The following is a 16,603-nucleotide window of genomic DNA, read 5'->3' on the forward strand; positions in this document are numbered from 1 at the left end:
TAATATAGTAAAGGTAAAATGTTTGTCGTCCCAAATATTATTGTGCAGTCTAAAAATATGAAATTTTAAAATCAATCGTATATTTTATCGTTTAAATCTGTGAAACATACAAATCATTTTACAAGTCTCTTCAATTTTATGTAAATAAATGTAACAAAACTTACCAAAAATTCATTGCCATCATTGCTAAAATTTCTGGAAAATGAGAAGAAATCTTTCGAAACGTCCTTCAAAACATCTCAGAAAATATATAAAAGTTGTAGGAAAATTACTCAAGAAATTAAAATATCTTTGTCCTTTATTTATAAATAATCAAATCACAATGATTAAAACAAATGAATTTTTTTTTTTTATAAATGACTCGAAGTATATTTTTCTTTCTAATAATTTCACTGTAATGTTAATTTTTTGGAATGAAAGGAAGAATTCACAGCTCCAAAGTCTAATACTGTATAATATTTTAGAAAAACAATATTTTGTAAAGACTATTTGTTTTAATTCTTTAATAAAACATTCAGATATCATGTATTGTCATTGTTTAAATTCGTACAGACTTTTATAAGGAAGTTCTTACAGAAATATTATGAAAATTTCGATGTTATTTAAATATTAAAATTAAAAAAAATGTTATCACAGTGACGGTTATATCGCAATTTATATGCATTCAAAGTATGAACTGCTAAACATAGAGTGATTATGTTCTGAGCAAGTATGACTTATCGAAAAACTTCTGACGAATGCCCTAAATATGGAGGAAAGAATTAAATGGCAGCGGGTTTCGGTTCTTTCTTAAGAGGTAATAATTCTTTACTTCCTTTAAAAGATGTCTCCAGCTCCTTCTCCTTGATTCCATTGGTTGGTTTCTTTCTTCCTTGAGAAAAACTCCACGTTACGACCGTGCTGAACGTCATCCTCGAGCCCTCTAGAAAAACAAACGTAACGATTCATCCGTCTTACCAAATCAACTTATCCTACCTTTCTCTTATTATTCGATCTTTAAAACCGATTATTCTATTAGAGTGAATTAATGCATTGGAGCCTACAGAATGTCTACTTTAAGAGTTAATATCGCTATTCAAACGTGAGTAGATAAATTCTTTAATTATTTAATTTTAATATTTACATTCAAATCTGTTTATTTACAGCCGTATTTATAACTAGTGATAATCATTTACTCATTAAAAGTAAAACAAATACTACTACTGGTCAATTTATGTTACTTATGGATCAAAATATGTGTCGCATACGAAAGGAAAGAAATCACTTACTTGGACCGCGAAAAGTCCTTTTATTATAGCTACACTTCAGAAGTTTAAGAAAAGATTGTCGAAAATTATTGTTGAAACCTCCATAAATAACGGGGTTGAGCGCGCTGTTGGAGTGAGCAGCGAATGTGGCCAAATAGTTCATTTTCAGGAACCATTCTGGCAACTGAAACATAAAAATCGTCAATACTTTAAAAGGAATACTAGAAAACAATTTATAATAAACGATAAAATAAAAAAAAAGTTATATATTTGGCATCGTTTTCTAATATCAGTGGTGTTAGAAAACCGTATGAAATAAATAAATCAATAAAAAGAAAGAGAAATTCAAAATATAACAATAAATATTCAATAAATAATTATTAAAATAAGATGTTTTTAAGGTCAATATTCAACAGACTAGAAATAATTACGAAAGTATTTCCAACAAAAAGTTTATCGATTCAATAATTTTATCGCTCAGAAAATAATGGAAAATATTATTGATTGTTCAGGAAAAGAAACTTCGTTTATTATCAACCACCTTTCAAATAAATCTAAATCATTTTTCTTATAAACGTTGGAATATTCTAATAACTTCCCTTTTTTCATGACGTTTTCTGTAGCTCTTTGAAACATCCTACTCCTCGATTTATGAAAAATGGAGGAAGAACCTCAACGAATAACTTTTAAAGTTAAAAAGCTCTTACAGTAATTTTAAATTTAATAACGCAATAATTCTTGGTAAACTCGGAAAATGAATGCAAAGAATTCCCACAGTTTCCATTAGGATGAAACTTCTTTTCACTGTACAATTAATTGAAAGCTTTGCAAGATGTGTAAATAAAATGTATAAGATTAACACTCTAAACTATTTAAAAATATAATAGTAATGGTTTAATGGTGCAGAAACATACAAGAAATAATCTATAATTGAAATTTAATGTCATTAAAATATAATAGAAGCGTAACAAGTGTTATGACTCTTGTTAGAATTATGACAGAACCAAAAGAATAAAAATTATAAAATATTCTAAATAATTAACAAGGAAAATCATTCTTTAGTTTGTAATGCTAAACTTTTCCATTAAAGTAATTGAACTACCGTAAAGATAATGGAGTATATTTTGTTCAAAATAAGAAATTGTTAATGTTTTAATGTTAAAATTGTAATAGGATCTTTTTATAACGTATTAAATCTCTTGTAGACAAGATTCTTCAATTGAGTTATTACAGATAAATATTATTTATGCATTCGATAGGTACAGTACTTCTTAATTTATGGTACAAAAGTTTATTTCAAATATATATAGGCTATATATACTTTAGGTGACTTTTATAAAGATTAATGAGTTATAAAGATTCTTTTTTACACGTAAACTTCATTTTCCACGAAAGTATATACTTTGATATTATTGAAATTTTCTATTTTTGGATCTTTTTAGCCAGAAAAATCAATTCGTATAATCGAATACTCAATAAATAAATTTTAAAAATATGAAAATTGAATCCGGGTTATCGTTTATTGTCTTTTATTAAATTACAACATTCACTGGAAGAGAAATAGATTCGTTCATCTCTGATATCAATTGTTACTCTAGTTGATCCATAATAAATTCCCGATTTTACTTCACAGAATCTCTTCAGTATAAACTTTTCAAATAACTTTTATACTTCGAATAATAGATTCTTTTTTAAAAAATTGCAGCCAGAAGAAATTACATTAAAAAGCATCGTAATGTAATTTTCTATATTTACAAGCAAACTATATTTGCGTAATACAAAATAATAAGTACAGTTTGTGCGTCAAAATTATAGTTATAGCACGGTATGTGTGGTGTAGAAGCTGATAGTTTTTTAACAATCAGCTTCTAGACGTCACATACTGGAGATTTTCTCAATATAAGAGCAGGAAAGTACAGTACGTGCGTAACCCAACGGTTTATCACTAAGTATCTACAGGCTTTTAGCATTACTATCGTAACTCTAAGAGCCCTGTAGATAGGAACAGAACCGTGTTATTTACGATATACCGTTCTCTCTAGGCCAGGGTGGTGAACCTTTTTGAATATACTATTGATGTACCCATGCTCTAGGCAATTTTTGTAATAATTTTGTCAAATATGTCGTAAACTATCTACACCACTTAATGAGCACGAATAAGATGTGCTGAAGACAAAGTACAGTACATAACAGCGTTAATAGTCGTGTCCGCATTATCAGAGAACATCCTCACTCTATTTTAAGGATGCGAAGTTACTTATAAATGCTAGGAACCAAATAAAAAGGAAGTTAACCATATACATATCAAAAATAACTCTATATCAAGCAACTTGATACAGAGATATCTTTGCTGGAATGCAAAGTTGCTTGCATTCCAGCAAAGATGCTGGAATGCAAGCAACTTTGTGACAAGTTAAAAAAGTCTTATTAAGTGATAATATTGAATAGTAAGTACGCTTTTTTTAGAATATGGACGAAACAAGTCATTTACGAATCCTCTAGTTTCCCGTTACTTATGTTAGTTGTTTTATCATTACAGATAAGCTCTAATGATTCGATTTTCCTGAAAATTTCTAGAAAAATTGTCCCCTAATAAACAAACCTGCCTAAAAAATTTCAAAATTTTGTGACAAAAGAAACAAGAGTTATTAAGCTTGAATATAAGTGAAAAAATCGTATCTTAGGGGGCAGTTTTTGATCTTTAGCCATATTTTCCTTGGTATATAACTTCCGGGAATGTAATTGGGATGATGACTGCGACACGCGACTCGTCAAAAATATATACGTGCAGAGATTCTGTGAAATATGAATCTCACTATTTAAATACGAATTAACGAGTAAAAGCAGGCACGTATTCTGTGAAGAGTGACTGCAAAGTTTGAAGCCTGTTAGAAATCCTTCTATCATAAACGTCAGTGTCAAGAAATATGTAATTGGCAAATTATTAATCTTTTTAAATCAACATATATTGATCATATTCAAGTGCCCACTATAAACTCTGCGTTTTTCCTCCTCTTGAAGCATTGTTCCGCAGAGGATCTAGCATCATCTTGAAGTTGCGTGATGAAAAGACTTTCAGTAATAGTATAATCTTCCTCATCTTATTGAAATGGTGTCTTAATAATAATGCAATATTTAAAAATATTTATGCAAATTTTGCACGTCTTTCTATTATCCATCGCTTAAATAGTAGCAAAGAGTGTAAAGGAATTTTCTACTGTCAGCAAGTAACAAAAACTCCCGTTGATTTTTCTGCGGTTGCTGTGGCCAATAACTATACAAGAACTAAAGTAAATCGAACATTACTTTTATAGAAATGAATAAATTTATAAAGCGAAGTCATATAATTTAAGAGTTCGGTTCATTACTTGGAAAATTTCTATTCATATTAATTAAATATCGAGATAAGAAAATCGTAAATTTCGTGCTGAGATATAAAAGATGGAATACGTACAAGAGCTTCCTTTTGGCCGAATTGAGAATAGAGGACAATGATTTGAAATGGCATCCAACAGAGCACGAATACAACCAGAACCACGCACACCATCTTGATCACCTGAAAGATATTTAACATTTGTATTATTTATTGTATTTTTTTAAAGAAAGAATGTCTAATAAATCATTAATTGTTCTAGATACTTAGACTTTTTTTTTACATATAAAAGATGAGAAAGATTAATGTTTTAGTGTAATGTAACGTTATCTCTCCGTGATACTCGTTTGATACCCGAATTTCCTTGTTATAAAATACCAGAAAGTTTAAATAATATGACAATAAAACATAAAATTATAATCATTATGTCTGTATTGTAACAGATTGTTAGATCTAACCAAATTTTGTTAATAATGAATTGAAATTTTCACTTTTCACTCGAGATACACACGACCCCCTTTTCCCTGAAAAATTTCACAAAATTTTGATAAAAAACACAGGGCTTAGTAAACCTTTTTCTATTCGTGGCACACCTATGACTCGACATGACTCAACATGTCACACCAAAATGTTATTCCTCTCAAAAACGTATGATATGATACAATTAATAGAATTTCGTAATGCCATAAACCTATTATTATTATGTTGAGTTTTGTGAGTTACACTAGGTTGACACCGATGGCTGTATACTATGCCGGACCAGAACCAACATCAAAACAAAACAAAAATTAAATAAGCGTGTATTCAGGAATTTCTTAACAATATGACGTGTATTCAATATAGAAGCCTTCTGTAGTGTGATGTATGTGTTTCTATTCAATTTTAATGTTCCCAGGCTTTTGTGTAGCGTTTGTGGAATGACACCTGTAGAGGAGAGAACGACAAATACAATAAGCACCCTATCCATCCTCCACGAATGCCTTATTTCCTGGGCAAGTTCTGTGTACTTGCTGATTTTTTCACTCCATGTGTTTTGTACATTGTGAGTGTTTGGAACGGATATGTCTATAATGTATGTGATTTTATTGTGTTTGTTAATGAGTATGATGTCTGGTCTGTTATAATAAATTGTTTTATCTGTAATTATGGCTGTCGTAGTACAGTTGGGCGTGCTGTTTTCCAATACTGTCTGTTGAACGTATTTGTAGTATGGTTTGTGGATGTCTAATAATTTGTGTTCTTTGCATGCTCTTGGTGTAATTGCTACTTGAACAGATAATATGTATATTATCTGTCTCTGCCAAGAGCTTGCAACCAGAAGTGATGTGCTGCATAGTTTCTGGCATGATGTAGCATTTTCTGCATGTATCATTTGTGAGCGTTGTATCCTTGAGTACAGTATGTGTTTTCTGTAGTTTTTAGTATTTATTACCTGATCCTGTATGGCAATCATAAACCCTTCTGTCTCCCCAAAGAGGCATCCCCGAGCTAACCAGCTATTTGACGCAGTTTTGTCAACAAAATCCTGTGCTAGGTCATAGGGATGTCTGCCATAGAGTATCTTTTGAACCCACTATTGCTTGATGGTGTCTATGATTTTTATATGTTCTGTCTTGTCCATATTATGCATATGTAAGTTTAATGGTGATTTTATTTGTGTCTGCTGGAGTTATTGCTTTATGTATCTGTGATGTTTCTTGTTTTTTGTAGAAAAATTCTCGCAGTGACTGTATTTGTTTGTAGTGAAGATTTATTGTGTCAATCAAGCCACGTCCGCCATCTTTACATGAAAGAGTTAATCTTTCTATGGCAGATTTGAGATGACGTTGTTTATGCTTAGTAAGTGTTGTTCTTGTTTTCATTTGGAGTTGCTCAAAGTCTGTATAAGTCCAATGTATAACTCTAAAAGAATAAGTGAGTACTGAGACGACATATGTGTTTATTGCTTTAACATCATCTCATTTTATCAGTGAATGAAATACAAACATAAGAAACGCAACAACTGTGATAAAAATATATAAATAAAACTTGAAATTAATAGAATATATAAAAGTTCACGTCACACCTTTCACTTTGTGACGGCACACTGATTGCGGAACACTATATTAAACTACAAAAGAGTGAACACATCCATAAACATAAACACTAACGTTCATATGTATAGCAAAAAAAAAAGCTTCGAAATGTTTTCCATTTTCGACATTTCAAGGTGTATTGAGTCCAAAAATGTAAAAATCTAGAGGGGTAATTTTTTTGACCAATTGCCATACTTTTCCTCTGTTATATGTATAACATCTGAGAAAATAACGAGACAAGTATGATACAAAAATCTATAAATAGCATTTCTGAAAATGTTTGAAATTCAGAACGGAGGCAAATTGATACATCGAGATTTCTTTTATACACAAAAATTTTGAAATCGATAATTCTCTAGAGATATTTTGATACTTATTCGTCTACGTGAGTTGACGATTTTAATTTCAAATGGCAACATTTTTCTTTTTATTTTTAAATATTAGACAATAAAATTTTATTTTTTTTTTCTTCCAGAAAAAAAAGGAAAATGTTGGTTCTTTTCTTTAATACAAAATAAGCAAATATTGTAATTTAAAATAGAATATCATTACGTGATTTTCTTCAATACAACCCAATATCAGTCCAGTTATTTGCATAATTCTGCTAATATACAGAAGTACAACAGATTAAGAGTCCTGTAAAGCCTTCAAAATTAATTTAATGACAGATCAATATACTAACAAAGCATCATATTTCTTTTGATTTGTTTCCAAGTAAATCGATTAATAAGAAAATAATGTCTTAAACAATAATAATTCTTGTTCTTCTGTGAAGTATTTACTTAAATACAACTTGCATGAGTGCTTGTTCAGTCGTTTCTCTTAAATGTTATCGATTTCCTTTCGATCAAGCGAAAGTATCACATATTACTTGATGCCATTATTATTTTATTTCGTGATTTCTACTGATTTTAAATTCTATCTATATTGTTTAATAGGATAATATCTTATACCAGCGTTATGCTCGAGCAACCCAATATATTTGTCTGTAATGGTTCCACGGACCAAATGTTTATAATATAATTTTTTTGTAAAGAGTCACAAGAGAAGTCACAGACTAACTATATATACAAGAATAAGAGTAGAAAACAATAATACAAGTAAAAATAATTAATCAGAGAGCATCAATCGTTTATAAAAGAATAAGATGTAATTTTTCCATTACCTTCTTCTTAGCTTTGTGTTGAACATTCATGTTAGCCAAATTTTTCTCTCCGGGAACTTTATTTATCCATAATCTCCAGATGATGAGGGAATAAGAAGTACTCATGATAATAATTGGCAGGAAGAAGAGAGCCACTGTGACGAAAGTATAATAGATCTTCTTTCCTCTGACTATTTTAACGCATCTACCTAATTCTTCCGAATAAACCACTTCGTGAGGCCAAAAATCAGAGCACTGGATTTCTAAGAAATCACTCCACTGAAATAAGGGAAAATAATTTGATATTTTATGCGACATTTTCGTCAGAATATATTAGAGTTGGTTTATTTAATAATGGAAGTTCTACGTTACACTCACCTGTCTCTCCACATGTGTTCTATAGATAGGAAATGGAATGGCGGCTATCATAGAGACGATCCAAATAACGGCGATAACGGCTCCCGTCCTCTGTTTGGTAATCCTGACGTGAAGTGGGAACATAATAGCGATAAATCGGTCGCAAGATATGGCAGAAAGAGTCAATACACTTGCCGTCAGACACGCCACTGCCAATTAGAAAAGGTTTTTAATCATATAACCATTGTTGAAATTTCTTTCCAGTCACTAGAATTAATATAGATTAACTGACAATAATAGCTTGGCTTTCTCGATTGTATTTTCAGCAATTGTAAATACCTCAAACTCTCGTGGAGTGCTTCTCTATTCATTTATAAACATAAGAAATTTTCTTTTATATTAGAAAAAATTGACATAAAGACACATAAATTGCAAAATATCTCAATGAGTAAACAAAGGAAAACATAGAAGCTAATCTTTTACTAACAATAATAAGCATCTTAAACAAAATCGATTAATCCTCATCAGATCCTTTATACAAATATTTACCAATAGAAGAAAACTAACAAACGGATACTTCTATAATGTCAAGACGTTTCACTGATCAAATATTTCCTAACAAATTTCTCTTAATTTTCTCACATCTGAAATTAAATTTACAATTGAAAAAGTTTCTAATATATATTAAAATATTTAAACAGGAATTCTCTATAACAAATTTATATTAATCGGGTTTTGATTTTTCTCTGTTTAATACAACACTAGAATTATAATAATTCGAGTATGAAAACAAAGCTTTAGAGAATATTGAGATATTAAATGACAAATCAATGAAAACTTTCCACGTTTCACGTCGTGTTTAATTGCATTCGAAGTTTAATTTTAAAAGATTTTGAAATGTTAAATTATTCATTTATATAGAAATATTATAATATATTTTTCTCAATAATTAAAGACATATTTTAATTTTAATGATTCATAAATATTTCCTTCCCAAATTGTTACACAGACATTAAGATAATTGGAAAAATGCATTGACAGTTTTCTTAAATATTAATGTAACTTCCTCTCTAAGAGCGTAGGTTTTAATTTGTTACAATAAACGATATTTTATTTATCAAATAATTAACGGAGAGGATTAAAAAAATACCTTTTTTTCTGTTATTAAAAGAAAAAATCGGAAGCAAAAACGGAATTTTAACTTGATTAAAATGTTGATTTTAATAAAATAAAATTAGATTTTTTTTTCCTTTTCTAAAATAAATCATTAATACCTTTCTTTTTATGACTTTCAGGAAATAAATCCAATTTTAATGAATTTTAATTAACTAAAGATTAAGAAATCGACTAGACCCAAATCCCGTTTGTGATTTAATAAAAATACTTCATTTATTAATAATTTAAATAATTCTTCTGTTTTTAATTTGATTCCATTGCATTATTTTCATTTTAAATGTAAAGAGTTTAAACACTGAAAAATCCATTCATTCCTGTGAGAAAATAGTTTTTTATTCTATTAATAAATAATGAAATACGCCATTTGAAAAAAACCAAATATCATCCTTTAGCATACATCTCCTAGTCAATGAAGTCGAGTTAAATGGAGGTCATATTTAATGATCACCCTCTCTGTATTTGTATTACATCAACTGGAAACAATTTTGACTCGAAAGTCAATATAAATCTTTTGATATTATTAGAATCAAATATTCCATAATCTGAAGTAAAATATGAGCAGTGTCATGCCAAAAGTTGCCTTTTTTATTTTTCCAAAGTTTCCACAAAGTATAATAAGATGTTTACCTCTTATACACCGTAATCTTTTTATGTGTGCTATTCGCTAATATACTTAATGGAAGATGGAAGTTTTGAACTCCTAGTACTATGGATTTAGACAATGGAATTTCTCGTTGCATTTAATATAGGAAAAATTAAGTTTAAGCACGATACTTTCAATTGTTTGTAAAGAATTTATTATACTATACAGTATTATCACTCAAGTTTTCTTTTCGTATTTTCATAAAAGTGGATAAGGCGACTTTTGGCTTGACACATCATTTATTTCAGTTACGTATTTTTGTAATGGATAATGCCCAAATGGAATATATTTTGGGGAATAACTTGAAACTATTATGTGAATATCAATTATATTACTTTGTATGTTCTTTGTCATATCTTCGTTCTGTTCTTTACGCACGTCAACACCGCAAGTGTGATTAATTTTAAAGAACATTTAGATTTAGGCCAATATAGAAGAATCATCTATTATCCAATTCTCAAACTTTATTTCGAGTTTAATAAATGTCATAAACAGAAGTTTGAAAATATTAGAAGAGAAAACTTACTTTGAGCAAAGGGGTTAAAACTGCACATAAAAGGCCCCAGAACGTAGATGGGTTCTGTAAGATCGTTGCACAGATGAACCCACATGCAAGTCAGACAGATCAACAGGTCGGCAACCGCCAAGTTGACCAGATAGACGTTAATGGTGGTACGCATGGAATTGTCGAGTCCCACAACGAAGACGATACCTAAATTGCCCACTATTGTGGCACACATCAATAACAAATAACTGGCGATCTTTACGTACTCCTTCCAAGTGAATTCGCGAAGGGAAATGTCGCTAGGAAATTCTAGAGAAGAGAAATTAAGATAATGCCATTCCGAATCGTTACACATGGCATCCTCCATTTCTAGGACCGGAGTAAACGGATAAAGACAGAAGACCAGTCTCCGTATAACGCTTATAAACGAAATATCAGGAGCGCGCATCTCTCGCTAAGCGCTTTTTCAGTTGGTCGATGGAACAATGACGTAGTGTTAACTCTTCTTCTAAACGTCCGATCGATCTGATGTAGATATAGAAAAATCGCGCTCTTTTCTCTCTAACGGAAGATAATTATTACCGTTAAAGGAAAAAGATGATTTAACATGTAACGTGATGACCTTCTCCAAGCCAATTACAAAAGAAACGTGCTATAAATTAAATAATAAGGAGCCATTTTAGTATCATTTTGAAGAGAAAATATTATTTTTTTTCGCGTGTGTTCGATCGTGGAGGATAGTAAATCTATAAAATAGCTTTTGTAAACACGTATCAGGAGATATACATGAAAAGTGTTTGCATTTTTCTCATGGAAATTCTTTATTTCTGATTATTCTACTTATTAAATTAATGACTCTTTGGAATGTTTAAGAGAATTCAGAACTTTCTACAAAGAATTTGTATCGTAGGCTACGTAAATTTGTTTTCGAACGAACCTCCATCCAAAATTGCTTCTGTTAAATAATGAATTTTTCATAATGTTTAATTAATATTGTTTCATAACGTGTAAACAACTAAAAATTGCAATGCCTTCGTCAAATATTATGTAAAATTGTATAATAAAATAAACTGTACAACTTAAATTAAATCTAAATCTAATCCTTTAACAGGCTTTTCTGCTACTGAAAGAACCAGGTGACTTTGATCCAACTTGTAGCTACATTTCCGCAGTAACTGTCACTATATAAATCACAAATTACATTTACATATTTTTATATAAATTTTAAGATTTTAACATTTCCTTTTTCTAGAGTTAACCTGCCCCATTGTATCTGAAAAAATAAAGTATAACATTTATTTTTATTTAGAATTTACTTATATTGTTGAAATCAAAATTTTATGAACACTTTTAAATGATTTCTACTGTCAGTTTTGTACAAGAAAATAACGTTAAATCTCTATTTTCTCTGCAATGATTTATGTGGTATTTATACTTTTATATCGCCTGTGAAGTCTTCTTATTTCGAGCCCTTTTTTTGATATTTTCTTGATTTTTTAAAGTATTTTTCATTGTTTTCAGACAGAAATTTCTATTTATACAGCAGTCTTTATGGTTGCAATTTCAAAGAAATACTTTCATCCTTTAAAATCACTATGATTACTTTCTATCTCCGAATTTTTACTTTTATCTTTTATAGGAATTTATATATTTTTATCTCTAATTCTTCCTACTGAAATCATTCTATTGGTATTTATTTATCGACCTCGTAATATGTGATTATTAAAATGCTTTCCAGTTCAATTATTGAGTAAATTTTTCACAGATTGATACTATTATCTCTACTAAACACGTATCACAGACATTTTATTAATATTATTTTTTTAAATTAAATAAACGTCATTTCTTCGTGAGGCATTCAGAAGATTTAATTTTGAGTTGTTTCTATTTCTCTTTTAAGATCTTTCGGGATTATCCTCCATTTCCATAGCATATGTCGAAGACGTTAAGTTAAAGACAATCCTAAATAATTTCGATCAGGCATTAGTCTTTTTTACGTTCTTTAAATACAAAGTTAATCTTAATAAAACGACAGTAACACGTTTCTCTGTTATTGACAACAATCGATAAACGATCAGAGAATAACCTTGGATTCTAAGTGCTTTCATAATGTCGTAAAGAGCTTAGAAATTCTCAATGATACTTCATTTGTAAACAGGAGATATTAACACTATAACATTTACCCAACGTCATAAAACGTTTGCTTTTATTGTTTCCTTATCTACTACGAGTGTATATTATATAAATAATTATAAAACGAAGTGTATTTGATCGTTGGTGTATATTTAACAAAATATGGAGTACAGTCGACTCCCTATAACACTGTCGATTATTCCGTTTTATATGAATTCCATGTTGTACGAGTCACTTAGATTTTACATATACGTGTTCCGGGCTGTAGACGGCTCAGTTATTTGTAAAATCTAAGTGACTCGTACAACATGGAATTCGTATAAAACGGAATAATCAACAGTGTTATAGGGGGTCGACTTGTATCATTCTTTCTTGAAATATTCCCTTACTTATTTGGTGTAGTAAAAGAGAAACGATAATAAAATGATACGAAAATTTTATACATTTTACACTTGATAATATAACCGAGAAGATTCTGCACAAACAAAACATTATTTTGCTCTTAAAAGTTATAAAAACTAATTACTTCGCTTCACTTATTAAATAAAATCGATGGTGTACTCGACTTCAATTATGTTTTTGCTTCATTAAACGAAGGTTCGAGTGTCTTGTTTTTGAAATTTTATCTAGTTAAAAATTCGTTTTTTTCCCCTTCTTTAAAGTGGGTCGAATATCTGTCGGTATTTCGGCTTAATTAAAAAATGGAGATTTTTACCCTTTTCGCTCTTTTCTTATTTTCTAACTAAGAATCATTATTCTATACTTTCTAAAAGAAACTTAATTAATGTTTGGATTTTGTCATAACATCTGTTTTCTTACCGACACGTTAAACGAAGTATCAGGATACAATCGATTATCTCCTGAAGCTGAAGAATTTTTTTTTTAGAATAAGACAATGCATTCCTTGGGCGATCTGCCAAATAGGGGTGCCATTTGTGAGAACTCTCTATGAGAAACTATCCTCTATTTAGGTGAAGATGAACCTTCGATTAATGAAAGTGGTCTTTAACAACGAATTCTGATTCTGCTTGGGAATGGACAACAATTATGCTAGTGTATCGAAGACTATCTATAAATGCTTCAATCATTTCGGATATCGCACTGCGCTTACTGCTGGTATGCCGGTGAAAATTACACACAAGGGTATGCTATGGGCACGCAGTAGGAATCCATACTAAACCAGTGGCGCGTTATAACTTCATGGGGCACAGGAGAATTTCAATTAGGGAGCTTCACGAAATTCCATGGGTTTAACCGTTTTTTTTCGAGGGAATGTTTTGGGGGTCGTATTTTCTTATAAGAGATTAGTTTGGAGTTCCCTCTTGGTATGGGCTCCAAGCAATTTCATTTCTTGCCCGTAGGATAACGCGCCACTGTACTAAACCATAATTTACTTCTGTAAAGACGAAAGAGTTTTCGATAAAATAAATATATTCGCTTTAATCCTCAAATATAGTAGAATTTTGGAGGAGGAGTTTGTTGAATTATGCTTCCGACACAAAGAAACCAACAAAATATCCTAATTCTGCTTCAAAACAATTTTTCTTTTATAATATTTGAGTTAGAGTATAAAATAATAACAATAAAACATTTGTGGATTGATGCTAATAAAATCTCGAAAATCTTATGGATCTATTCTATTTTATGAGTTATTTCGAAGATTTAACACAATAAACCTTTGAAAATAATAAAAGAAAAATAGTTTTGACTAGAATATATAAAGTATAATATAATATTAATGTTTGAACAGATAATTTTTTTTATTTTTAAAAAAATTTTCTTAAGTTATAGTAGTTTTTTTTAAATATAATCGAGTTTAAAAACTTATGTGTGTACAGGTATAGATTTTAATTCGAACTTCTTGAAAGACATTCCAAGGATATAAAATAGTAAACACTTCAGAGATAAAGGAGGCGATATTTCTCTAAAGAAGTATATTAATTCATGTGAATGAATTTCCTTATCTTCGAGTAGAATTCTTTACACGAGAGACACTCGTTAAACACGAAGCACTTCAGATGTATCAGTGAAGAAAATATCCTCGGGTTTGTTTGCTTCTCCAAATATCTTAATCGGGTCTTTCTTACAAATGACTAATTAAATAAAACGTGATTTGTTTATTTTTCTTTATAATCTTGTGATGGGATGATTGTTAATGTTACTTAAACACTCGTTTGCAGTATTGAAAATTCTTTATTTTGCCTGCGTAACATCGCGGTTATGAGAAAATTAAATAAAAATTTAACTAAATTGGGATGTAGGATATTAAGTTTTCTTTTTAAAAAAAAATTTTATCTCACTTTTTATGGAGTGCCAATAAAATATTTTTTTTATTTCTCCTAAGGTTAAAGAAAAGAGATACACATTTAAGTTAGATAAAAATTCCATTTTCTTAATTCATTTTATCATAATTGAAAGTTATGAACTGATAATTCGATAAAACAAATAACATAATCGATGAATACGTCTTTGTAAATACAATATTTTAAGTAAATCAATTTGCAAATTGACCTTTGTACTTTTTCCTCTTTATAACCTTATCGAATTGATTGTTAAGTAATTAAAATTTAAATTTAATAGTGTTTTTTTTTCTTCTTGTTTATATTTGTATATCTATTTAACAGTTTATATTTTCTTTATTCCGTTCGATTATAAATAGGCCTATATCTTTAATATAGACAGACAAATGACAAACGTTTGTTTATATTAAAAATATTTATGTCTGTTCTTCGTCTGATATTTCGAAAACAATTTAAAGGTAGTAAATTTAGTTTTTTCAGATTGTTTTAGAGATCCCGTTGAATTTTGATACGAAAATTATCAAATGATATTAAAGGTAGGAGAAATAGCACAATGCAAGGAGTAAAAGGTGGTGGTTTCTCTCTCTCTCTCTCTCTCTCTCTCTCTCTTTTTTCTATTAGAATAAGTGCACCATTCCTATGGGTGTATAACACTAAGAATACACGATACGAAGTAAACATAAAATTAGTATTCGGCTTTTAGTGAAAATTAAAATATAAAACTAGATATTAGAAATTATAAATAGTATTTTCTTCCATGTTTTTTGAACGTAATTGTAAAAAGCATCAAACAGTGGCATCTGAACAAGCTTATGGACATGGCCACCCGAAACCAAGTGTAAAGATTTCTAATTTCAGAATAAGTGTACGTTGATCGTAAATTGGACAATGATAGATCATATGGTCGACGGTGTCAAGGTTTTCTGTAGAACAAAAGCAAGAAGCAGTTTCTACCCGGTTATACATCGCCAGGTAGATTCTAAAATTATCATTCTCAGTACGTAGTTGAACAGTAGCAAGTGATGATGAGAACCTGCATTCAATACTAGGAAAAAAAAAAAAAAAAAAAAAAAAAATGGAGTTACAGGAGGTGATCTGATAGAGAGGCTGCTGTCATTTGGGCTCTGATTTTAAACTGTGATATTTAAGTTAAAATTCGTCACGCACTGGAGCTTTATACATAGCTGGATAGATCTCTTCGAGTGGGTTCGTATGGTACCATCATTTTTTGGGTGGGCCAATTAGGGGAGAAGTTAGGGGGTTTTTAGTTTTCAGTATTTGTGAGGGCTCTAGCGGGAGGGGAAATTGAGATAGGGGGGAAAAAAGTGGATGTTCGAGTCAGGGTACCACCTACTATATGNAAAAAAAAAAAAATACTAGGAAAATAAAATCTTGTTATTCTGCCAGTTTTACTGCTTAACCATTGTTGATTCCACTTTTGCATAGCGTTGTCAGGAATGTAATTTTTAAGGATGCTACAGCGTGAGAGAGGGATGCGAGTGTAGTCCAAATCAGTGTCCTTTGCAGCTGACTTAGCCTCAAAGTCGGCTTTTTCATTTCTAATTATGCCAGTATGGCCAAGAAAATATATAAAAGTTATCTTATTTACAAGATTTTTAATATAATAGAGCTTTTAGGACAGACTGAGAA

The 16,603-nt window shown here is 30.1% G+C and overlaps 1 protein-coding gene across 1 annotated transcript; it reads right to left on the minus strand.

The window, feature by feature from the left end:
* Positions 1-761: 761 nt before the first annotated feature.
* Positions 762-10,887, minus strand: LOC111622798 (QRFP-like peptide receptor). Its single transcript, XM_023365219.1, has 6 exons — positions 10,542-10,887; positions 8,218-8,405; positions 7,861-8,118; positions 4,702-4,803; positions 1,269-1,431; positions 762-922 (listed from the first exon to the last, which is right to left on the minus strand). The coding sequence occupies exons 1-6, from the start codon at positions 10,885-10,887 to the stop codon at positions 762-764; spliced, it is 1,218 nt and encodes a 405-aa protein (XP_023220987.1).
* Between the last annotated feature and the right edge of the window lie 5,716 nt (positions 10,888-16,603).

Source organism: Centruroides sculpturatus, unplaced genomic scaffold (assembly GCF_000671375.1).
Source record: "Centruroides sculpturatus isolate CEXI.00-Female unplaced genomic scaffold, Cexi_2.0 scaffold39, whole genome shotgun sequence".
NCBI classification, from domain to species: Eukaryota; Metazoa; Arthropoda; class Arachnida; order Scorpiones; family Buthidae; genus Centruroides; species Centruroides sculpturatus.